At 41.7% G+C, this 23,622-nt stretch overlaps 3 protein-coding genes across 5 annotated transcripts in view; 1 reads left to right on the forward strand and 2 right to left on the reverse strand.

Moving 5' to 3' along the window:
• Positions 1-22,460, reverse strand: part of ldlrap1a (low density lipoprotein receptor adaptor protein 1a) — a 31,430-nt gene extending 8,970 nt beyond the window's left edge. The window contains exons 1-4 of one of the 3 annotated variants that reach the window (XM_034891452.1): positions 22,432-22,460; positions 21,925-21,926; positions 8,171-8,264; positions 654-796 (exon numbers count right to left, since the gene is read on the reverse strand). In XM_034891452.1, the coding sequence (XP_034747343.1) occupies positions 654-796; positions 8,171-8,255 (228 nt within the window). In that variant the 5' untranslated portion in view covers positions 8,256-8,264; positions 21,925-21,926; positions 22,432-22,460. Of the gene's footprint in view, positions 1-653; positions 797-8,170; positions 8,402-13,155; positions 13,160-21,924; positions 21,927-22,431 lie in introns of those variants that run through there. The other 2 variants (XM_034891453.1, XM_034891454.1) reach the window with 2 other exon arrangements.
• On the reverse strand, positions 11,533-21,187 carry maco1a (macoilin 1a). Its single transcript, XM_034891447.1, has 11 exons — positions 20,918-21,187; positions 19,886-20,027; positions 19,028-19,154; positions 17,970-18,093; positions 17,673-17,851; positions 15,968-16,517; positions 15,098-15,256; positions 13,642-13,824; positions 13,321-13,441; positions 12,921-13,095; positions 11,533-12,164 (listed from the first exon to the last, which is right to left on the reverse strand). The coding sequence occupies exons 1-11, from the start codon at positions 20,995-20,997 to the stop codon at positions 11,962-11,964; spliced, it is 2,043 nt and encodes a 680-aa protein (XP_034747338.1). The 5' UTR covers positions 20,998-21,187; the 3' UTR covers positions 11,533-11,961.
• Positions 21,202-23,622, forward strand: part of srfbp1 (serum response factor binding protein 1) — a 4,746-nt gene continuing 2,325 nt past the window's right edge. The window contains exons 1-2 of the mRNA XM_034891448.1: positions 21,202-21,309; positions 22,180-22,617. Of these exons, the coding sequence (XP_034747339.1) occupies positions 22,192-22,617 (426 nt within the window). The 5' untranslated portion in view covers positions 21,202-21,309; positions 22,180-22,191. The remainder of the gene's footprint in view (positions 21,310-22,179; positions 22,618-23,622) is intronic.

Below are 23,622 nucleotides of genomic sequence, written 5' to 3' on the forward strand. Positions count from 1 at the left end.
TTGTTAAGGAGTAAATCTCAGCAGAGTCAGTGAGCAAATGCAGCGTGCTTCTACCAAGATCGAATAATGCTGCCGATTGGCTGTCTAGCATTACACGTCATTGAGACACGCAGGAAAAGCTCTACATTACGCACAGAGACCGGGCTCAATAAATATGTATATTATGCTAGCGTAGATAGAGCACTAGATCGATAGATAGATCAATCCCCAAGGGGAAGTTCAAGGTCCAAGTAGCTTAAAGACATCACACACAACATACACGTCCATCAGAAACAAGATGATAAAATGACAAATCCACATGAACAATAAAAAATAAAAATCTGAATGTACCAAGGGATAAGCATGAGACACTTGCAGTGATAAGACAGGGACTGACCCTGTGATTTAGTACGCATGGTAAGGTGAAACACACACACATTTTTTTTTTTTAATATATTCCCAGGAGAGTCACGTACAGCCCGACTCTCCCGAGATAAAACTGAGATTAGCGCTCATATTCAAGTTTATGTTCTGCTTGTTGCCCTAAAGTCCCTCTATTCGGGGAAAAACCCTGCCAAGTTACGTTATTGGTACCGGTAATGAAGGTTTTTGAACAATACCCAGTCATAATGTGGACTGTATGACATCCTGAATGACATTACTTTAGCTCTCACCGTGGCAACGATCCTCTTAACTGCAGCAGCGGACAGCTCCTCTCCCTTGGGCTGGTCCACTAGCGTCATGCCGAGGTGACGAAGATTAAACGTCATCCCCTCTACAATGGTCTCCCGCGTGTCAGTCCAGTTCTCTGGGAGCTCTACGGAAAAAACATTTGAGGGAAAAGTGGGTCAATCAACTGATCAACAGGAGACTGGAGTTTGCTAACCACGCTCTTGTTGGACCCATGCATGGAGTTAAAAACATCAAATATTTGTTGGTTCTAGTTTGAGAGATGCTACGACGTGGCTGCCTTCCCCTTCCACTTCAGGTCCAAAATAAATAGCGTTGATCGTGAGAACATTCAAAGAGCTTTGAGAAAAACACAGATTAGAGGATATGTAAACAGCCCATGTTGAACTTAAAGTTCAGACATTTCATCTGCTCGCTCCCTGAAGTGGAAAGGCAAAACAGGGTATCTAGGTCAGAGGCACTGTCAAGTAAATATTTCAACTCCAAAACAACTTCAAGGGCTGGACAACAAAAAAAAGGCAAAGAGGAGCAAGTATACGTGGAGTCTGATGCTGTGATAGTTGGCAAGTGGGAGTTTCCTTTTCTCAAAAGTAACATAACAGATCAATCCCAATCAAACTAGGCCATAGATGTCCCTCGGAAAAGTGCATTAGTGGTATCGACCTGTGTGTTCAGAAGTTAGCACTGATATGTTCCCTGAAAAAGAATGAGTGTAAACCGGTGAAGGAACAGCTGCTATCTCCATGTGGTTTCTTTCTTATCAGTGTTTGTTTGGTGTCGACTGGCCCCGACCCTCTGGCTGTGTTTCCAGAGATTTCCTCAGAACAAAAAGAAGGGAGGGGGGTTAGGGAAGGTACGAGCAGAAAACCTAGAAATCCATCCTCCAAGCATTTACCTCCTCTGGGATGCGGTGCATACCACACACACTCATGCAGACACATGTTCACACACGGAATATAAAAAGTGTTTTTTCTCCGTTTCCTTCCTTTTAGGCACCCCTTAAAAAAGGAAGACCAAAGGAAAATCACCCGCACCAGAAGGTTTCTGACTTCTAGCAGCACTCTATAAACAGTTTCAATACTTCTCTTTAAATTAGTAGTCCACTTCCTTGTTTTGGTACATTTGGTGTTTTCAAGCCAACCCAAGGTATGGTATGCTCATGTTCACACTAATCAGACAAACGCTGCTTTCTGACCCGGGCCCAGGTCGCTGATGTCAAATGCCCCTTATTACATTATATTCCCATATCTTATTTTTTTAAATGTCACCTGCCTTCTGATTTTTGTGTTTTCCTTCACATAAAAAGACTTTTCCACCATAAATTGGTGCATTCAAATGTATCACAATTAAGTTTATTCTAATCCCTCGGCTTGAGTCTTAAATGGTCGCACCTCCTCATCTTTATTTCTAGTTTCGTCCCACCAAGGTTGTCCCTGGAGTCCTGCATTATTTGTCTTCTCTCTAGAGCCACTGGCTCAAGCCAACCGCCAATCGATTATGGCGTCACCAATATGCATTCCTAATACACAGCATCACCTCTCATTAATGTCCGACATCGTTTTGGTCTTTTTAGAAAACCCGGCTCAGTCTCATCCTCCCCTTCTAGCATTATATTTTTCCCCCCTTTATTCAATAATACAGCACTCTTGATTGGTGGGAGGCTGATAACAGCCCCACAATGGGAACAGAGGGGGCTTTATTATCTAAAAGACATTTTTTGCAAGATGGGCTCGTAACTGTATTCTGATTTGCAGAACACATTCAATCTACCACGTTCCTCATTTTTCCTTTCACCTTCAATTTCAGATCAGCACTCAAAGCACACAGTGTACCTTGGATGAGGCCTTTTCCCATCCAAGATCCATATGGTATCTAGGCTTTATCAGTTCTGAGGCATTAGTGTTAATTCTGTCAACTAATTTTTATTTTGTCTTGTTAGTTTTAGTCAGTCACATGTTTCGTCATTTTAGTCAAAAGAGAACTAAGGTATCTTAGTCAAGTTTTAGTCAAAACATTTTTGTATTTATTTTTAAATAAATTATTTCTGAGATTATTTCTGATAACCATTTCAGTCAAATAGTGTTTCAGGCATGTCAAATATTGGTTAAATGTCATAAATACCTGACAAAACACACTTTTTGTTTAACGCAACTTTGTTAAAACGTGTCTGGTTTTATGTCGAGCCTCTACCTTCATGCAAATACAATCATACACAGACACGTGTTAGAGCCAGACGTCCAGGGGCCTGTTGCACGAAAGTAGAATAAAGATATCCAGGATAAGCCATAAAACGCAGCTTGACTTAGTGTGATCTGCTCATCGCGGCTACATCGGATGCACGTTTGCCGAGCCAGGATGAACAGGTGAAGCTATGTCAAGCCAGGTGTAGATAGCTGGGATAAGTGCACGTTCACGGCTTTCTCAAATAGACCACGGTATCGATCACAGATTTAATGATGCAGAGATGGAGAAGACGCATGCGCCATATGTTTCACCCAGTGAGCAGCAGCTTCTAATGGAAAGTAACGAGGAGGTGAAGAATATGCAAAAAGAGAAATACGGCTCTTATCAAAAAGAAGAGAAAAAGCACAACATACCGGACCCGAATGAATGTGTGACGGTGTAACAATACCTACTTAGCCTACCATGTAAAGCACTATATAAATAAAATGTATTATTTAGCCTTTGCCTTAAAAGTGAGCAGAGGGAATTAATGTTCCTCGGGAAATGGACCCTAACGACTTGGCTTAATTTCAAACCCTGTTTCACAACGTGAGGACATGTTTTACAACCATATGCACAAATCTCTATAAGCTATATCTAATTCTTTGTACAATTAATGTTCATACAGAACAATCAGAAAAAGAAGTAAGTGACTTCAATACACGCTGTGAGCATGTGTAAAACAATATTTATGTTAATTTATTCTTCTGACAAGAGACCGCAGCAAAATAAAAAGATGACGAAGCATTGTGGTGTTCCCGGTGCGATGAATGTAAACTACACTACATACGTAGGCCTGCTGTATATAGGCCACGTTATTGGTCCAGGGATGTGAGACTAATTGAGAAGGTTATGAAACAAATGGAAGCTATAATAAAAAACACTAGGCCTACATATTATATTAGGGAGTAACACAAACTGTCCTTTATTAGAGAAGGACAAGCAACAAGAAAATGAAATCTGGGAATATTGCTACATTAATATTGTCACTTAATCTTTGGAACGCGTAAACCTGAAGCTGAGACCACGGACACTGCGCTGCTCATCTCTACTTTTACAGAGAGAGTGGACACTGACGTGACTCACAGGTCTGCCGGCGGGCAGCGGCCACCGGGCAGCAGCCACCGGGCAACGCCCGCACGCCAGGCAGCCTCGAAACAGTGCCGTCCCACCGGGAAAAGTCCCACTCCGCATCTGGGGGCCAGTGCAACCATTCCTAACCATCTAAACAGCTGTAGTAGGGTTTAAATCAAACTCGCGGCAACAACAATGACAAGTAGGCTAATGCATGTTAATAACAATTAAGCAGAAAGCAGAAGACAACTGAATATCTGTTAAAAACGTTTATTTCGGATCAGACGGCAGCTGTTATGACACATGAGACTACAGGATCAATCTTAGCATGGCTGTTGGCCTGCTCCGGACCAGGCTAGCCGCAAAGAATAAATCTCCATGGTTACTTGGCTGGGTTTAATTCATTAAATCTGGTTTCGTGCAACCGAGTCAAAGCTAAATTCATACAGGATAACTTGAACATCCCGGCTTAATCCCTTATCCTAGTTTTGTGCAACAGGCCCCTGGGCTCTACAGCACCTTGTTCCACAGACACATGTTAGATAAGAGCAGGGCTCCTGGGCTCTACAGCACCTTGTTCCACAGACACATGTCAGATAAGGGCCAGGACTTCTGGGCTCTACAGCACCTTGTTCCACAGACACATGTCAGATAAGGGCCAGGACTTCTGGGCTCTACAGCGTGTTGTCTTCTTGCCACCAGTTGCAAACATTTCTCAAGCCACTCTGCAAGCTGTTTAAGAGCAGCTTCACCAGCTCGATGTGTGACTGCTAGATGAAAAAGGGGATGTGTCATATCTCTTGATGAGCCGCAGCCTTAGTCAGCGTTTTTGGACATGTGTAGAGCCTCGTCATTGTCTCAGTCATGGAAAAAATAAATAAAAAAGGTCATTGACAAACATTTAGTCTCTTCTTGTCTGACGATATTAACACTATTAGTCATATCCGGCCGCTCTGCCCTTCCTATTGATAGGATCCGGGCACGCGATTGCCCAGGCATGAGTATCAAACTCGACTGGCATGATGTATGGTCTAGCATTCTAGAAGTATTTTTACTTCTGGAAGTACTGATATGCAAGTATTTTATAGAATTTTATTCATAGGACATATCTCACCCCCGTGAAAATGCACCCAATAAAAATGGTGCACTTTCTGTCCAACAAAAGCACATTTCTACACATGTTCCAGGAGTGCGCTCCCGTTGGTCGGTTCTGAAACAATATTCCATCAAAAATGTATACCTTGTTTAACGTTACTGTGCCTGTTAATGTCAATGTCTTAATTCTGAATGATCTGTAAGCCTTTCAGCTCTCTGGGACTCAAAAAAGTGCTGTATTTGCTGGACAACAACCTCATGAAAAAAGAAAAAAATAACGGTGCAGGTACAGTAACAGGCACCGCTCAACCAGAGAAAAGGGAGGGCTTTGTGATCAAAGGTCAGCAACTGGGACACCTGAGAGGAAACAGCTGTGTTCATGTGTGAACTGAGACCAAGAAAAACCATCTGACCCCGCTGTAAATACAATTTGACCCCGCCATCTGTTAGAGTTAGGGGAGGAGGGGAAAAGGATAGATAAAACACCGCTGCTAGTCATCTAACAAGTTGTATCAAAGTGCAAAAACAGCCTTAGTTGAACACTGCGAGAGCAGACGTGCTGATCCAGAAGGGTCCACCTGACAGGCAGTTCACATTCAGGCTGATTTGTGTGTCTCCAAATCACTGTGGAAACCACAAAGTGTGGCCCTACAACTTAGGACCGATCCAGGACTCCGAGCCAAATGACCTTCTGTCACCCTTTAACTTTTCTTTTAAATCCAATGATCTACATCAACACACAGATCCAAAATCAGGTTTCAATGAATCCAAATTCATCGGAGTTGAAGTGCAGAGATTCTACTAATGGATGCAGAAAAATAAAAAAGTGATAATGTGTTTGTCTGGAAGTCAATGCAGCTGCAAAAGTCAAACAAACATTTTGGAGGTATTTTGCCTCAAGTTCACTGATCAGGCTGTGATGTTAACAGAACTGAATTCAAAAGTAGACTAACTTTACAACGGTTACAATGCAAAACAGACTCATTGTTCCAGGCCTGGAAGCCAGCTTTGCTGTCTCTTAGTCTGACTGGTAGCCTTCAATCACATCTAATCAGAAAACAAGGTTGAGTCTGAATAATCCAGCCTATTATAGGGCTGCACAATTAATCGAATTTTAATCAAGATCAAATTTGCGTGATGGAGCGATTTCTGCTAATGTCCTCGCATCCGCTGCCACGTTGATATATGGATATGGTTTAATTTTCATGACCCATTTCTTCTGTAAAGCCGTGGCTACTCTCTCTCCTCTTACTTTTTTTATTAACACAGCTGTATATTGTTAAGTATGAGGGGCAAACCAGTGAAATAACTACTTCATAAATATTGACATTGTGGCAATGATTTGGCAGAGGGTCCATGTTTGTGTGCTGGCATTATCACATACTTCTAATTGAGAAGGTCCCCAGAGAAAGGTTCTTTTGCGGCATACAAGTACCCTCTGGCTGGCAGTGTGCCGGTGAGGGTCGTCTAGGGCAACCAAACCAGAGCAATGAGAGCAGAGTGGATAAGGATTTGGGAGGCCTTTGCCATTAAAATCCGCAGTGCATTATTACGCGTGAATAGGTTTCTCCTCAATGCAAACTTAGTCACAGGAAGCAGACTTGAAGCTGACTTGAGTGTCCAAGCCAATTAGAGACCCATTAATGTCAATATAGGTGCGAAAAGCCAGACCTAAGGTGCAACGGCCCTGTTGCTTGGCCGTCTGGTTTTCCCCTGGAAAGATACAAAAATGTAGGTTGATCCCGACTTTGTCCCATAGGTTAGAGTCAGACTTGGGTCAGTGCTGGTGAGGCATGTGTGCCCTGCAGTCCATAGAAGACCTGGTAAGTGGGTCATGAGCTGCATTTACAGGAAGCTTTTCATTTAACTTAGAGTCCGACAAAAGTAACAATGCCTCTCAAAAACACCTGAATAAATACGTACCCTATAGCTGTGCAGAAGTAAACACATTAACATCTTACCCTCAACCATTAACCAAGAAATGTGCTAACAAGATGTCCGCATGTAAGAGTGTATCTCAAAAGGCCTGTCTATTTTTCCAGGTGAGCTAAGGTTACATATCGTAATGAAGGATCTTTATGTAATCCACCCTGTATTTCCAAATTATCGTATATGCTTTACTATGGGCTCTCTATGAAAATTGCTTAAACACAGGACAACAGGAACTTTGCACCGCCTGACTCACAGCATTCCTAGCTTGCGCTAATGGTTACAGGCAGGGGCCCTTTCAGGCCGTCTAAGCCACCCAGTCACTCCCCGTAACTTTACAGCCAGGATCAAGTGAGATTTAGCTTACAAAGTGGCCCTTGAGTACTACAATGGCCACCCGAGTGCTTTAAAAGAGTTTGACGTTAATGTTGCAGTGTGGGCAAGTTGCTGACCTACTGAAGGGCCCTTGAGCAAGACACAAAATCACCACAAATTCTTGTATTACTGACCCTGAACTCTGCACTTTCTCTGGAAGCGTGGATGAAAAGAGGGTGTTCTGGGAGGTTGTGGATAAGCCACAAATCCAAAAGACTGCTGTAGTCAGTGAAATAAGAAGAAACGCAAGGTACTGCTCCTACAACGCGTGATTAAAGTATCCTATTGAGGGTTAGATAACTTTAAAAAATCATATTTGTCTCAGCACTACTTTATGTTGGTGTTGTGGAATACTTAATTCTGCCTGGTTTCAAAATAACATTTATTTCCAGAAAATTCCTGAAACCTCAACGTAAACTGACCTAATCTCCATGGGATAAAGTACATATTTGGCACAAAATAGAACAAAATACCAGAAAAGAAAGTAGCATTGTGAATCCGTTTGTCAGACAAAATGAGACTTTAACGTTACCTACGCAGGTTAAAATATGTCAGCATTCATCTTTGTAACTTTACTGCAACAGTCCAACACCGTGACAACATAATACTATTTAGCAACGTTTCGCTTTTGAAACAAAACGCTAAACTTTTGGTAAAGTTAGCTTAAAAAACGGAACGTTAAATATCCGTTATTGACGGGCACAGCGGTAGGCAAAAAGTCAACTGGCAAGGTGAAACTACAAAAATGTTAATGTTAAAACCCTTGTGTCTACGTTTTTGTCTCAAATTAACAACTGCTTCTTACTTCTGTGTCTGCCGGCAGTCCAGGACTGTTTCGCCATACTCGGGCTCCGGATAATGGCTCTCCCAGCCGACTTGAGGGCATCCATGTCGGTGTTCTACACGGTGAAGAGTCGGTGAAGTTCGCTGGTGAGTCTCGCAGGAGAAATGTTGTTGACCAGACTGCTGATGGGGAGGATGGACTTGTGGTGCCTTCCCGTGCTGTCAGAAATCCCGCTATTTACGAGGTCAGCGCACGTGAACAAGCACACCGGAGAAGTAATGCTGCATTTGCGTTTAATGGGATATTAGAAATACTTACGATAATACGAAAAAATAAACTACGTAAATGCCACACATCTGAAACGGGTTAAGTATGGAAAAGCCCACGATTTGGTTTATTTACTTGAAACTTTTAACTCATTTTGAGATAGCCCCTTTAATCTATTTATTTGTTTATTTATTTTCTATTTTTCTCTCATTTCCATTGTGTTTTTTCCAATTCATTTGGATTTGTGTTGTTATTATTGTGTCAGTGTTGTTTTTGGAATAATGCTGCTCATAAAGTAGATTAGGAAAAATTCATTAGGCTATACCCGCTTGGTATCTTCGTATTGTCTATGAGCACAGATTGAGCATGCTTTTATCTCTTTTGTAAACTGCTTTGTTGACAATTATTTCAGAATGTTGGTATTTCATTACATGGTATAATAAAGAAAATGTTTCTACGTTCTATCTTTAAGTCTAAGTAGTCTCTGTATACCTAACATTTATGTCAGCCCATTATGACACAGACACATACGCCTTTAGAACATAGGGTGTCCATGGGTGTTGTCCCCCAAGGAAGTTTCCTGTGGAAATACTTTTTTAGCCTAAGAAAATGACAATTCAAAATATTTCAAAATTAGAGTGGAAAGTATGTTTTTGCGTGCCATCGGGCACCCAACAAGTGGGCCTATGTAAATCACTGAGCTTTCCTAGCTGGTTACTGTATATCACTGTACCTGCGTATCACGTAGACTACACCACTGATTTTTAATACTATCTGTGTATTTCCTCCTGAGATACAGGTATTTACAAGAAGCACCTGAAGGCATCATCAAATCACAGGATTACCACATTTACTTCTGATTGGAACTACTAAAGAAACAAGGTTTTAGAAAGAGGACTTCCACAACATTGATCGAGCTGGCTTGCAGGGGCCTGTTTCAGGAAAGAGGTTAGGCAAATTCTGAGTCTAACCCTGAACTCTGAGTTGATTTACCCTGAGATGGGAAACTCTGAGTTTTTGGTTCCAGAACAGCTGATTCAAGTTAGTTCAATCAACTCCGAATAGGTTGAGTCAGAGTTAAGCGTGTGCACCACTGCTATGAACCGCTTTGATACAGACTGAATGAATGAATGAATGAATGAGGAAATGAATGAGCGCTGTGTCAGAAGGAGGAGACTGAGAAACACTCGAGGCTAGAAAGGGCAGTTGGTGTAAAGATGGGCCGATCTGCAATCTGCTCCTTATGAGGTCATAAGTGGCAAGGTTACCTCCCCTTTCTCTGTTTTGACCGCCCAGAGAATTCGGCCCACCTATGAAAGAGACATCATGGCTTGAAAACAAGCAATGCATGGCAGTTGGTCAAGCCCCCCCCCCCATAGCATTTAAAGCCACAGCCACAGTCATGGCACATCCTAAGGAAAGCTCATTGTGGCTCTAGTAGCTGGAATTCTGCACCAAGGCGGAATTTCGGGAAAGAGACTTCAGATATGGTATTAGTGGACCACTAAGGTCTATAGAATACCATCCAAACCCAGAAACCCAGACTACCAATCATCTCAGGGTTAACAAACTCAGAGTTTTCACTAAACCTGCTTAATGAAACGGGCCACAGGTCCGGGAGGTGACAAGATAAACTAAATGCTTGAAACATGTATAAGTTGTTGGATAAGTGGAAATGCTTGCAACATCTAAATTGAATCTTGCAATTAAGGTAGAAAAATTTGTTGTCAGCTGACCCCAGGGAGCCTCTGTAAACCTTCGTACACACAGATCAGGACACGTACAAACAGATTGAACAACTTGCATTGCCACCAGCCAGACTTTCTTTAATAGTGATGGCCAAAGTGAAGTGTGACACGGCCACCATCACTCGGAGTAAAGAAAACAAACATGGTGGAACAATGAAAAGTAAAAACAAAGCACTTTTTTTTCTCCTTTTTTTTTTTTTTAAACCTTCTCTTCCTTCTACACAAACTTATAAAAGCAACTTGAGAACTGAATTCACAACACCAGAGCGATCCACAAATAATACTTTTTTTTTTCCCCAGGTAGGAAACATGACAGCACAACAGGGTCAAATGGTTTAAGGGGGTTACCTTTTCCCAACACAACACATTCACAGAATCCTTCCTGGCAGAAAATAGAGGAAATCAACTGAATATGATGGGAAATATCAAGGAGGTGCCACTCAATTAAAAAAATAGTTTATAACAAATAAATTAATGTGTCAATAACACAATTAGTCCAACTGACCACTGCTGCTTCACCATGATCAGCCCCGAACCTTGTAAACACAACAGCATTCCAATATTTTCCAAAGACCAAAAAAAAAAGAAAGAACAGCACTCTTCTGCGAACACTATGCTAGCTACATCGATCAAAGTATGGATGGAAACTGAACACTAACACTCGGCACTTAAGAACTTAAATGAAATAAACAAAGAAAACATTCCTCAGTAAGTTAATGTACATCGTTGTAAACAACTAAATGCCAACTCTATGGCATGATAATAGACAATCAGTTTGGCTGGTGTTTGGCGTACCAAGACTGTGTGTCACTATGAAATGACGTGTCCAATGTCCAGCGTTATGTTCTCCCTTTTAAGCCCGTAACATTGTGATCAAAAGAAGTTTGAATGTGTCTGAGGTAACACTTGATTTACGTTTTAGCCTTTGAATACTGAATTGAAAGTATGTGGTTTCTGCATGTAGAAAACAAACAAACTGCAAGGCACTGTAAAATCTGCAAATAATGGTAACAACCAGTTAGTTACCTCGACATCAATAAATCCAGTGAACGATACGGCCTAACTGGTTCTAATTTGGTCCAGAGGGAGAGGAAAAGGTGTCTGCAGCCAACAGGTGAGCGTTAACATTTTGGCAGTGCCAGGTCAAATCTAGCAGTAGCATTTTTTTTTTTTTATATTAGGACAGAACAACATCTGCTTCATAGACTAACCGATAATCCTGGAGACTTTGCTATTCCAGCATTTAAGGAGGATACATTGTGGAGTATCTGAAGACATTTATCTGTTCAATATCTATCTATTTTAGAAGAAAACGTACATTCTCAACTTCACTGAAACATTGCAAAACAAACCAACACTGATACCCTCGGGAAAAGCCAATTGTTTTTAAATGAAACCTTCACTATAGAATTAGATATGGCTCGGGGGGGTCAGGACATGACAGACGGACATGAAGTGATGCATGGGGGCCCTTGGCCAACTGGATTGTGTGTTCCTTTCTCCCATTCAAACAGACCACGCTGTCCAATGGCTAAATCCCAAAACTCAACACAAAAAAAGTCATATTGTACACAACCCTCTCAAAAGAATAGTTCACAGAATAGAACAAAAAAAAAGGAGCCAAATACAAATAAGTAGGGGTGGAGGGGTTGTGTGTCCTGTGTGTGTGTCGTACATTAGAATGTAAAAACTGTCAAGGGTGGGTAAACTCACAAATAACCCACACCGGAACTGAGTGCTTCACCAAAGGAAAGCAAGAAACAAAGTTCTGTCTGACTAAAAGTGGAGATCTCCGAGTCACTTTTTGAGGGGCTGGTAGACTGAGGCGTTGGGGTCCAGGGAGGAGGGACTATTGTCCATGAACTTGGAGGAGTAGTGCGGGGTGACGGGGCTGAGGTTGCTGCCGTCTGACGAGTAGGACAGGCTGGGCATCACTGCCATCACCTCGGCTATCTTCTGCTTCAGCTCGGCGATCTCCTGCTCCCTCTGGTGGATCTGGCCTGGATGAGAAGGAGCAAACAAAGGCGTTGAGAGAAGAGTAAGGGGGACATGACTTTTGAAAGTGCCCTTTGCAAATGGAATCCCTGACAGCATCTTGGATCACTTATAGCTTTCCAGTGGGTGGGGGAGACAGTCTTTCCTTCATATTGGCATAAGGGTGGGCAATATGGATCCAATCCTACACATAATATTATTAATTATACGGAAAAAAGAAATATAACGCATTATGACCTGCATTTTCCATTTTCAATATGGTCCAGTACATCACATAACATTTCACCGTTGTGATTTCTGAATTTGAAGAGTGGCTGTGGGAGAAATGTGTGAAAATCTATGGCTGAAAAGAGAAAATGTGTAGCCAATGTTCATATTCAGCGTTTGGATTCGGGACTTGACTCATTTATTTATTATTTATTCTAGTTGGGGGGAAAAAAGCATTCCCATAAACTGGCATTTCACCATCTCACAGTTTTAGTTTTGCAGATATTGTGATCTTTTCAGATATGGTGGGTAAAACCATTGGAGAGTGATCACGTGATCCCATGGAGCTAGGGTTAGTGCTGTAGTGGCTGGGCTATATGGTGTAATGGTATTAGTTGTGGGTTATTGACTACATTTTTAAAATCAGAAATAATTATGTTTTGTCATGAATAGCTTACATACAGTTTGGACAAATCATTTGAACCGAAGATTTCATTCATTCAGATTCTACAGAACTGATAATGATTACAAAACCACGATAGCGGCATCCCGACCTTGTGCTATCTCCAGCTGCCTCTTGGCATCCCCCAGTGCAGAGAAGAGGTCCAGTTTGATTCTGGTCTCAGCACTCAGGCTGTTCTCCAGGTGCTGGGTCTTCTCCTGCATGGCCGACAGCGCTGACATCAACACCTCGGTGTCCTTCTCATTCTCTTTATACTTCCGCAGCTCCTATATGCGACAGGACAGGAAAGAGACATTTTAAACAAATCCAAAATGATTATTAGTGACTTAACTGTCTTAATTTCAACAAAAAATAAAAAACTGGTGCTTACTGCTTAATGCACCAGAAGACACAGGGGGTCTATTTATTTAATCACCTCAATTACTCAAGCTAAAATGGCATATCACTTTAGTAAAGTAATCACATTTGTTGTTGTTGGAGGAATTTCTCACCTGACACTTGCCCTCTAGATCCCTAATCTGCTCCTCCTTAAGTTTCATGTCCATGCTGAGCTTCTTACACTCCGTCTCCAGCTCTCTGATGCGACCACGCAGAGAGTCGGTCGACTCCACTCTGTCGGCCCGAAGAGAAAGGCAGCACTTTTAATAGTGGAAATGGCAACCGATCTTTCACTTATTGGACTGATATTTACTAGGGCTGTAATGGTAAAACTGTGAAAAATGTGTGCAATAACAACAGAGTGTAAATTGTAATTTCTACTTGTGGGATTAATAAAGTATGCAGTACATTATTATTTTTTATCTAATGAGTACCTGGTGGCAGCAGCTAATGCTACGGCTCTGGCGGCAGTGGCTTCCTCCATCTTCTTCCTCTTCCTCTCCTCGGCCAGCTGTTTCTCAGCCAGGGCGCGAGCCTCCTGCTCGGCCTTTAGCCTCTTCTCCAGCTGGGAGATGGTCTGCTTGTCCTTCTGCTTGGCCTGGACAGCACTGTGGAGCCTAACGTACAGAGAAGAATGTAGTCATGGCTGGATCGTAAGTTGAACACACTTTTGCACTTCCTCCACCGATGCAGTCGGTATAAAACATTGCGCACCTATGATGTGTCCAGATTTGAATGGCATAAGTTTATGTACGTATACCACGGCTTTTCACTGATACAGGTTAGACTTAATCCCCTTTGTAGGCTGTAGGCTTGTTTTATAGGTGTTCTGACTCCCAGTTCAGTGTGTTGCAGATTCAAACTGCTAGGTTAAAACTAGCCCATACAAGCACTACACCATCATACCTATACCATAAAGTTAATGGAGCAGGCGGAATTGACCCATCAGATATGCTTCTGCAGCTTTTGTGGTCTGGACTACAGCTTTTCAGCAGGTAATAATGTGCTGTGAATCATAGCTAAGGTGACGACGGCGCTGTCAGCCCCCAGCGAGGGGAGCCCAACGGGTGACAACTGATCCGTCCAGTCGGTTGAGTTTGAAGATGTCGCGTTAAAGATGTTACGTTGCATGCATGTGCTGAACACCTCTACTGTCTTTCCTCAAAGGCATTCATAGTGTCCTACTTGGTAAACATACAAATAGTGACAGGATTCATTGTGTGTTAACCCCCCCCCCAAGATAAACAGAATAAAACTTACAGTGCAGTGTAAGAAAGTAAACATTAAAGAAATTAACAATCATTTAAAGAAAGGCAACATAAAAAAAGAAAGGTCCTCAGCATTGTAGGGATTTTGGCTTGAAGGGTATTTGGCAGACAGGATACACACACAAAAAACTACAAAACCCCGGACTCCTGCTGTGTGACAGAGACCACCACACGGTCCTGACCTCACCAGCTGCCTACCTCGACATTCTGTCGAGAAATGATGTTCATTGCATAACATCTTAAAAGAAACAGGCGCCAAGTGTGGATCTTTAATTATATGTATATTAATCATATGTGTTGGTCAAATTGTCTGCTTGACAATCCCATTTTGCAGCAATAAAACTGAAGGAAAAGAAATGTATCTTTTAGATAAAACAGATGTTGACAAACTTTTCTTTTGGGGACGTCATTTGAAATAGGGGAAAATTAAACAATGGAAAAAAAGGTTATATATTGCAACATATTGCGGAATATTGCAATATGTTTAAAATTGCAATAATATTGTATCGTGGCATAAGTAAAGTGATGACATAGTATCAGGAGGCAACTGGTGATTCCCAACCCTAGTGTGTAGCTTACAGCATACTGTGTGTGTGTGTGTGTGTGTGTCTCATGTACCCACTTGTTCTGTAGCAGCTCGTTGTCCTGGCGGAGCTGGCCCAGTTCAGAGCGCAGGCTGCGGTCCTGGCTGCTCAGAGAGGAAAGCTGACTCCGCAGCTCCGACTCCAACTGCCTGTTGGCCTGAAGGTCTGCCTTCAGTCGCTTTACATCCTGTTCCAGCCTTTCAGGGATCAAAAAGGGAAGGCGAGTTCATCAAAAGGCAAAAACAATTATTCTGTAGCTGGTCCGGTATAGGATGAACGGTTTCATTATTGCATGGGAGGCTATGACCACAAGAGTTAGAAAGGTGGTATTGGCTTGTATCCGTCAAGAAAGTGGAAAAGAAAAGAAAATACAGTAAAACACATGTTGGATGACATTTATACCTAGAGCTGGCTACTGAATTTGATACTTTTCAGGCACTGAGCAAGTTGCCTCATTAGTATCTAGTATGGTACCTTAGTAACGGAAAATGCCTAGTCGTTCAATTCCAAATTTCAATACTTAAGTAGCAGCTCTCATCAGTGTCAGTGGGCCAATAAGCTTCTAGCACAATCTAACAATGCTGGTGATTGGCTGTCTAACGTTACACGTCGTCGAGGCAAGCGAGAAACACATAGATAGGGCTCCTGTAGCAGGAGCTGGAAATGGAATAAAAAGATTTGTGCTGTAATGTGTAACGTCGTCATTTATTTTTGTTATAAAAAGGGATTTTTAAAAATTGGTATGGGGGAAGAGTATAGTTTAGGAACCCGTTTTAAAGTCACAGTATTGATATGCGTATAAACATTTTAAACGATACCCAGCCCTACTGGGTAACTATAGCAGCAACAAGATGCACAGTCAGAAGAATAGTGGGTGTTATAAAACAGTCCGACGGTGTGCGCCTTACCGTACAAGAGCGTCCGGCTTGCCCAGCTGGTTGTTGGGGATGCAGTTCTCCACTGGGTCCTTCTGCCCCTTCCCTGCCCCCTTCTGCTTCTTCTCATTCCTATTGCTCGAGGGACCTGGCGGCACGCTGCCATTTGAAGAACTGTGATTCCGTGGAGACGAGTTGGAAATGTTGCCCCCGCCTCCGCTGCCATTTTTGCAGTTCTTCCCTGTCCCCCCAATTTCCTCTTTAGGAGCAGAGTGTGTGTTGGTGTTGCCATCGGCGTGTGTGTTCTCTCCTGCCAGGTCGTTATTCAGTCTCTTGGCCCCCACGTAGTTCTCTATGTACTCTGTCTCCTGTAGTTTGGAGTCCAGTGTGTGTATAATAGTGTTGTTATTGATACCGATTGTGTTTTGCTTTTTGCCCTCACGCTCTTTAACAGTACTGTCCTTCCCTTTTTCCCGGTACTCCAGTTCTGGTAGCGGGACTGAAGTGCTTTTCTTTCCGGGAGGTGCTCCGTTTTGGGATATAACTGTGGGTTCCACCTCGGAGATCCCTTTAGCTAAAGCAGCTGAAGGAGAGAAAATGTAGGCAGCGTCAGAAAACATACAAACATACTGGACAGACTCCAAATTCCCCAGCAAACCGGGAGCATTTACAGTGTGACCATAAATATACACTGATTAAGTGTCAAAAGTGATCATCCTGACAACAGCTTCAGCATGCTGTTAAAGTAAAACTCTTATTAAAGCACCCATATTATGCTAATTTTTAGGTTCTTGGATGTATTTTGAGTCTGTACCAGAATTGGTTAACATAGTTTTATCTTAAAAAAAACACCATATTTTTGTTGTACCGCACATTACTGCGGATCTGGTTTTAGCTACAGAGTGAGACATCTCACTTCTATACTATCTTGTTGGGAGTCGCACACACACAGTAGCTAGGTATAATCGAATCAGCTAGATAACTCCTTCTCCAGCTTTGGTCAGTCCAAAGCAGGATTAGCTGGGAGAATTCTTCTAGATGAGGGCCACTTGTGGAACACCTGCACAACAGGGACAGGAAGTACTACTTTTGGAGATTAATGGGCGACAAGTGGGTGTTGTAGCAGTGTTTTGACATTGAGAACGAGCTAGCATGCTACGGTTAGACACCTTGTCTCAGCTAGTGATGTAGAGAGCTGCGCAGATTTTGACCAGCTCACCCGGAGACTGAAGACAGAGGACATACAGAAACCGGATCTCACTCAAAACAGCATGGATAGTTTTTTTTCAAAGTTTGTATGCGTGTGGAAGCACCAGAGACACAAAGTAATCCCCAAATCCCCAGAAAAGTGATTTTTGTCATTACATTGGGCACTTTAACTTTCAAATAGACAGAAAACCTATATTGGTCCTTTACACCTAACCTGTTTGGTGCAATAAACTTAATTCTGGTGCATTTGAGCGTTTGGTCCGGTTGTTTCAGCTGGTGGTCAGACACTAGTGTCCACATCCGGGCCGAGACCTCATGAAAAGAGAAGTCTGATCTGCCAGCAAGTTTGTATGTTGTTTGAGAGCAAAGCAGGCCAACCACAGGATTGATGAATGAATGTGATAGTAGCTAGCAAACCCATCATCTTTGTTCCCTGTCCATGAGTGTACTGCTGTCGGGACGATTTTGATGGAGAAATCTACTTTGGTGTTTCGTAATAAGTTCTGTGCTTCACATGTGTGTATCTCACCTTCCTCTGCCTCCCTCTCCTGTCTCTGCAGCATCTGTTGCTCCGGCGGTAAGGCCTGCAGTAGGAGCTGCATGTAGAATTCATTCTCCTTCTGCACTTCCTTCTGTTTCCTAAGTCGCATCTTGTAGCTAACGTAGCTCTTAAAGCCGAAGCCCAGAGTCACCACTGGATAGCCGATGCTGGGAGGTGAAGGGGAACACAGAGTATTTTTGGGAAATACATATTGAAGCATCTGCCTTTTTAACATGAGTTCCTGTACTATTTCTCATAGACAAAAGACTCTTCTATGACGTTTACCAGTGAGCAGCAAAGGGTCGACACAGGTCTACGTGAAAGTTCTTCAGATCTTTGAACCTTATGGCCGCTTCGATGTACACAAAAAGGATCCACAGCGATACAGTGGGTAGACAGACTCCCCTTTCTGCGTGAAAGTAAGAGAGGAGAAAAAAGAAAAAGAAAAAAACGATCCCTCTTGAGTCTGGCACAAGAAACTTGGCAGTTATGAATTTCTTCTGAGTCATTCAGGTGGAAATAGGGTTGCAAAATATTGACAAAATGTGCTATTGCAATATTGATTATAAATATTGCAATTTCGATATTAATTTTGATAGATTCATAACAAATAAAAGAAGTTTTCTTACAACACAAAGGTTAATTCAAATGACAAGTCATATTTTAATGGATAAAACGTAAAAAAAATATTGAAAAATTCAATAACGACCTGTCTACAGAACAGGATATGTTTTAGTGGTTGTACAGTATAAAAACAAGAAATAAAAAGCATATCTACGGAATAGGATATATTAAAAAATATAAAAAATGAATATAAAAAATATTGCATACTTATTGCAACACTTACAATTTAATATTGAGCAACAATATATTACGATAACAATATTGAGCCCATATATCATGCACCCCTAAGTGAAAGTAGGGATGGGAGATATGGAAAAAATCAAATATCACAATATCTTTGACCAAATACCCTGATATCAATACTGCAACAATATTGTAGTGTTGACCATTGGTGCTTTCACAAAATATATACAAAATGAGATTTTTGAAAATAATCATCAGTAATGGGGATCTAATGACTAAGGGTAAAGGTAAATAATAGAAAAGTTACATAAGTCTGGTAAGTTCAGAAAATGGCATCACTTTACTGTAATGCAGCCTTAAAAAACAGGAAAAGACAACACTTATGCTCTATTACAATGTAACAATATCCAAAATCTAAGACGATATCTAGCCCCATATCACAATCAATTTTATGTTGACATATTGCCCAACTCTAGGTGAAAGTGGCTGTTAGGCTGGCGGAGATCTAAAGGGTCTAGAACAAAACTTAGACTAACCTGTGTGCCAGACATACTGGACCCATACGTAGGTGCTGGCAGCAAAAAACAGCCATTGGACAGGGATGAAGAGGAGGCAGATGATGTCGGACGTAAACGCCACACATACAAAGAACACAGAGAACGCCTAGGTGTAGGAGAGAGAGACAGGCAATTAAATATGCCATAACAAGTGTGCAGACATACAGTAGTTTATGTAGAGGCATGGGCTTCCATGCATGCCCCCTATTACGCTTGAACGTTGCAGTGTACTGTAAAACACTCCAAAAAAAGCTTGTCTCGCCGTTTCCTCATCCACCACTACCATGTTTGACAAGCATCTACCTTCATCCTAAATGGCTTGAAGGCTTCTTTGCTGCATCCATGTACAGTACATGCTGTAGGTTATTTGGATTATGTACGTTATGTGGATTTGAGATGCATAGCATTTAATCTTTTTTTGTTTAGCTATCCAAATCCCATCCAGCTTAGGTAATAACATGCAAGTAGGGCTGGGCGATGTGGAGAAAATCATACATCACAATATTTTTGACCAGATACTGCAACCACATTGTAGACTATTGCTGCTTTCACAAAATATTCACACAATGAGATTTTTGATAATCATCAGCAATGTGGATATAATGACTGAGTGGGTAAAGGTAAATAATAGAACAGTTACAACAGTCTGGTAAGTTCATAAAATGCCATCACTTTACTGTAATGCAGACTTTAAAACCTTATGCTATATTACGATATCCAAAATCTAAGACAATATGTAGTATCATATCACGATATTGATATAATATCAATTCACTGCCCAGTTCTACATGCAAGTTAATGTCAGGTGGAAAGAGGGTCATATAAACAAGCTCTTACCAGTCCCTGATATCTGAAGGAGTCGTAGACACTGCGAATAAAAAGCCAGAAAGGCCACAGGTACTCGAACCTGAACTCCAGCACAAAGTCGGCCAGCAGAACTAAAACCCACACTACCAGGAACTTCAGGTACAGGAAGGTACTGTGGGAGAAGACAAGGCCAAGAAATAAAGATGGAGGGAAAAAATGTTGAACAGAAAGACACAAGAAAGAAACAAAGAAGGAGACTAAATTAGGTTTATCATTGGTATTATGACATGATACAAAATTGCAACATTGAGCACAAATACAAATCTGGATATTCAAACAAGTGAAACAATGTGTTCCTATTACCAAACACAACTAGTGAGAGAGATGAGGATAGAAAGCTCCAGTGTGTATCATGGTATGTATATACTGGGTCATGTCTGGACATGTTGCTCACAGCACAGCTGCTTTCTGTTGCTTTCACGCCATCAACAATCAATCAATCAATAAAAAAAGGCATGCATCTTATCTCCTGGTATACATGTTCGAGCAAGACCGGAGTAGTTCTCGTTTCCTCGGTGTAAGTTAACGTTATTTAAATGTAGACCTCTGCCAGACAAAGCACAGGTGAAACCCCCGCCGTCGGCATATCCCCGGACATCAAAACAAGCGCATCTGACATTGCTGCTGTTCTTATTCTCACAAGTTCACTCTTTTTTTTTAGCGTAACATATTTCCATTTTGCGGAATGTGTTGCAATTTACACTTCTTAAATCCAACGGGGAGTCACGGCCACCGTTCATTTTAATTTAGCCAGAAATTTGAATCTCACTAACGTTACCGAGCCCGAACCAATTATGTACGAAATACCACACAAGTAACGTTAACGTCAGGCCTATACATTTTGACAATATGCTAATGTGTTCGTTTAACGTTAGCTTGTTGTGTAGCTCCAACGAAAGCGTTCCTAAATATGAATGCAGCATAGCCTAGCAGCCCTGTCTTGACATATGCAGAGAGGCGCCATTGTTATACAATAACGTCCCTCCAGCCCCTTTTTTGTACCTGCTATATATACCCTCGGTGATTCGGTTCCGTTTTAACGGCCGTCGGAGTTTGCTGCAGTCCGCATTGCGCCGCTTCATCCTCCCCCTGTTGATTCACTTGTGATATCGGTCTGGTAACTGGAACTGGAAATGTCATTCGCTCATCCTTATATTCACACTTCTTCAATTATCCACCATTGTTGTTGTTTTATGCACATGAAACAAAGAAATAAATAAAAACAGTCCCCCGAAGGCCCTCCCCTTTTCACGACAAGCTGCGTCCCCTTGACGTTTGACGTCATGCCGTCATTGGACGGAGGCGACGTAGGAACTAGGAAACAAACATGGCTGCCCCCTAAGACTCGAGACGTTTCTCTCAATTTTTAAGCGTTTTATATTTACTTCTGAACGGTAAGTGTAATAGATAGAATAGAGGGACATAGATCTTTTTTAATATAATGCGCCGCAGTTTATGTTAACGCCATTGATACGTATAATAAGCCTTTATACACATGACGTATGGTAAAAGTTATCCATGCTGGCTCAGCCACGTTTGTTTAGCAGGCGGCAGTTAACCACGACATCAAATCATAAAATGTTACATAATTTTCATAAAGCAGTCCGTGGTGTAATACGAATGTTTTTGTGGATATTTGATGCTGCAGGGCACGTTTTCAATTATCAAAATGAATCGATAAAAAAATAATTGTTTTAAAAGAAGGTTGATATTTAGGTCTCCCCCTAGTATGGATGTAGTTTTGACCTATATTTTATACATATATACATGTGTGTGTGTGTGTGTGTGTTTTTATGTGTAGTACTATTTTTTATATAGATAGTTGCATTGGTGTGGTATAATACATAGTAATGGGTTTACTGTGCTGTGTGTGTGTGTGTGTGTGTGTGTGTATAAATACACATATACACACCTACATATACATATGGGCCAGAATCTGCCTTTGGAGAAGAGGGGGCATATCATAATGGGGGGTCTGGGTGTCCTCCCCATGGAAGTTTTGAACGAACAACTTCAATTTTTGTACACTTTTAGGCACCAGTTATTTACCTTATTATGTACCTTATTTAGCTACCATTAATATTATAACTACCATTATTTAGCCTATGTGTAGAAGAAAAACACAGATGACAATTCAAAATGTATCAAAAATAAAATGGAAAGTGTGTTGCTTGTCATTGACCAGTTTACTGTACTGGATAGTTATCAATGAGAATAAGTAACTCAGTCAAGTATCAATCAAAGATGCGCTTCTGTTTCAACAGATAATACATACCATGGCTACCTTAGAGAAAACTGTGCCATCTGCTGAGGAAAAGGAGGAGGAGCAAGAAGAGATCAAGGACCAGCAAAAAGAAGGAAAAGATGACGCTAGAGATGATAAGGAAGATGGAGATGATGAAGAAAAGAAAGAAGAAGCAGTGCCACAGGCTTCAGATACAGTTGAGAAAACCATTCCGTTGCTTGTTCCACCCCCCCAAAAAGAGAAAAAGCAGAATGAGGGCCTGAACCTCAACAATGAGGTGGTGAGGATGAGGAAGGAGGTGAAGAGGGTGAGGGCTTTGGTCATCCGGAAGCTGACACGACAGATGAGTGCCCTGAAGAAGAAGAAAGGGACGGATGTGGAAATTGAGAGGAATCAGAGGCGAGCTGCACGACTGCTGGACGAGATCCACGCCATGAAGGTCCTCACACCAGACCTCGTAGGTTATTTTCCTATTTCTCGAATGCTTTATTCCTCAATATTCTCAGTACAAATTCCAATATGTGAAAGATGTACTGTCAATATTATATTGATATATGGGGCTAGATATCGTCTTAAAATTTGTATATCGTAATATCATGATGAGGGAAGGGAAATGTCAATTTTGAATGACATTGTTATCATTCAAGACTGCTTAAAGATCTGTCTTTATCGATAGAGTTATTGATACTTTTCTATTTGGTGGAAAGACAAGAAGACAAATTCTTAGTCTTAACAGAACTATTATTGCTTTCTTTGATTTCTTCTGCCTCTGTAGCTTATTAACTGCCCACAGTGCGTGCTCTCGGTAGCCAGTCGGACTATGTGGGAAGGGTGGTCTTTACCTATGGTCTTGGTAAGCACCATGGTGCGTTAATATTAATGGACAACGTATCCGGCACGGCTAAGTACTGCAAATGCAGAAGTGCCTTAAACCTACATTCTATCTGAATTCCAGCAGGGGGAGACTCCTTAAACCTGCATTCTATCTGAATTCCAGCAGGGGGAGACTCCTTAAACCTGCATTCTATCTGAATTCCAGCAGGGGGAGACTCCTTAAACCTGCATTCTATCTGAATTCCAGCAAGGGGGGGGGGGGGCGGCGACACTTGCAGTTGCAAAACGAGGTTTCTGTAGAAGTCTATGAGAAAGTGAAGAAACAATGAGTTTATGGTCTCCGTCGCTAGTTTTAAGTCTTCGCAACACAGAATGATTTTTATTTAAATGATGGTCTCTTTGATTAAAGCAAGGGGTGTTTAAGGGCGTGGCTTTGATGGTCTGTGTAGAGTGTAAGGGCTCCTCCCTCACTCCGCCCTATCGTCTAAAATCAACGGCGCCGTAACGGCAAACTCGACAAAGCATAGCAGATCTCCACAAACTAGGGCCGGGCGATATACAGTGGGTACGGAAAGTATTCAGACCCCTTTAAATTTTTCACTCTTTGTTTCATTGCAGCCATTTTCCA

The sequence above is a fragment of the Etheostoma cragini genome, chromosome 14 (genome assembly GCF_013103735.1).
Source record: "Etheostoma cragini isolate CJK2018 chromosome 14, CSU_Ecrag_1.0, whole genome shotgun sequence".
NCBI classification, from domain to species: Eukaryota; Metazoa; Chordata; class Actinopteri; order Perciformes; family Percidae; genus Etheostoma; species Etheostoma cragini.

Coding starts and splice junctions, on each gene's coding strand:
- maco1a (XM_034891447.1), bottom strand. CDS start 20,997: ATGAAGCGGCGCAATGCGGACTGCAGCAAACTCCGACGGCCGTTAAAA. Junction 17,852..17,969: donor CGACCCTTTGCTGCTCACTG/GTAAACGTCATA, acceptor TTCACCTCCCAG/CATCGGCTATCCAGTGGTGA. Junction 13,096..13,320: donor ATCTAGAGGGCAAGTGTCAG/GTGAGAAATTCC, acceptor TGTCGCATATAG/GAGCTGCGGAAGTATAAAGA.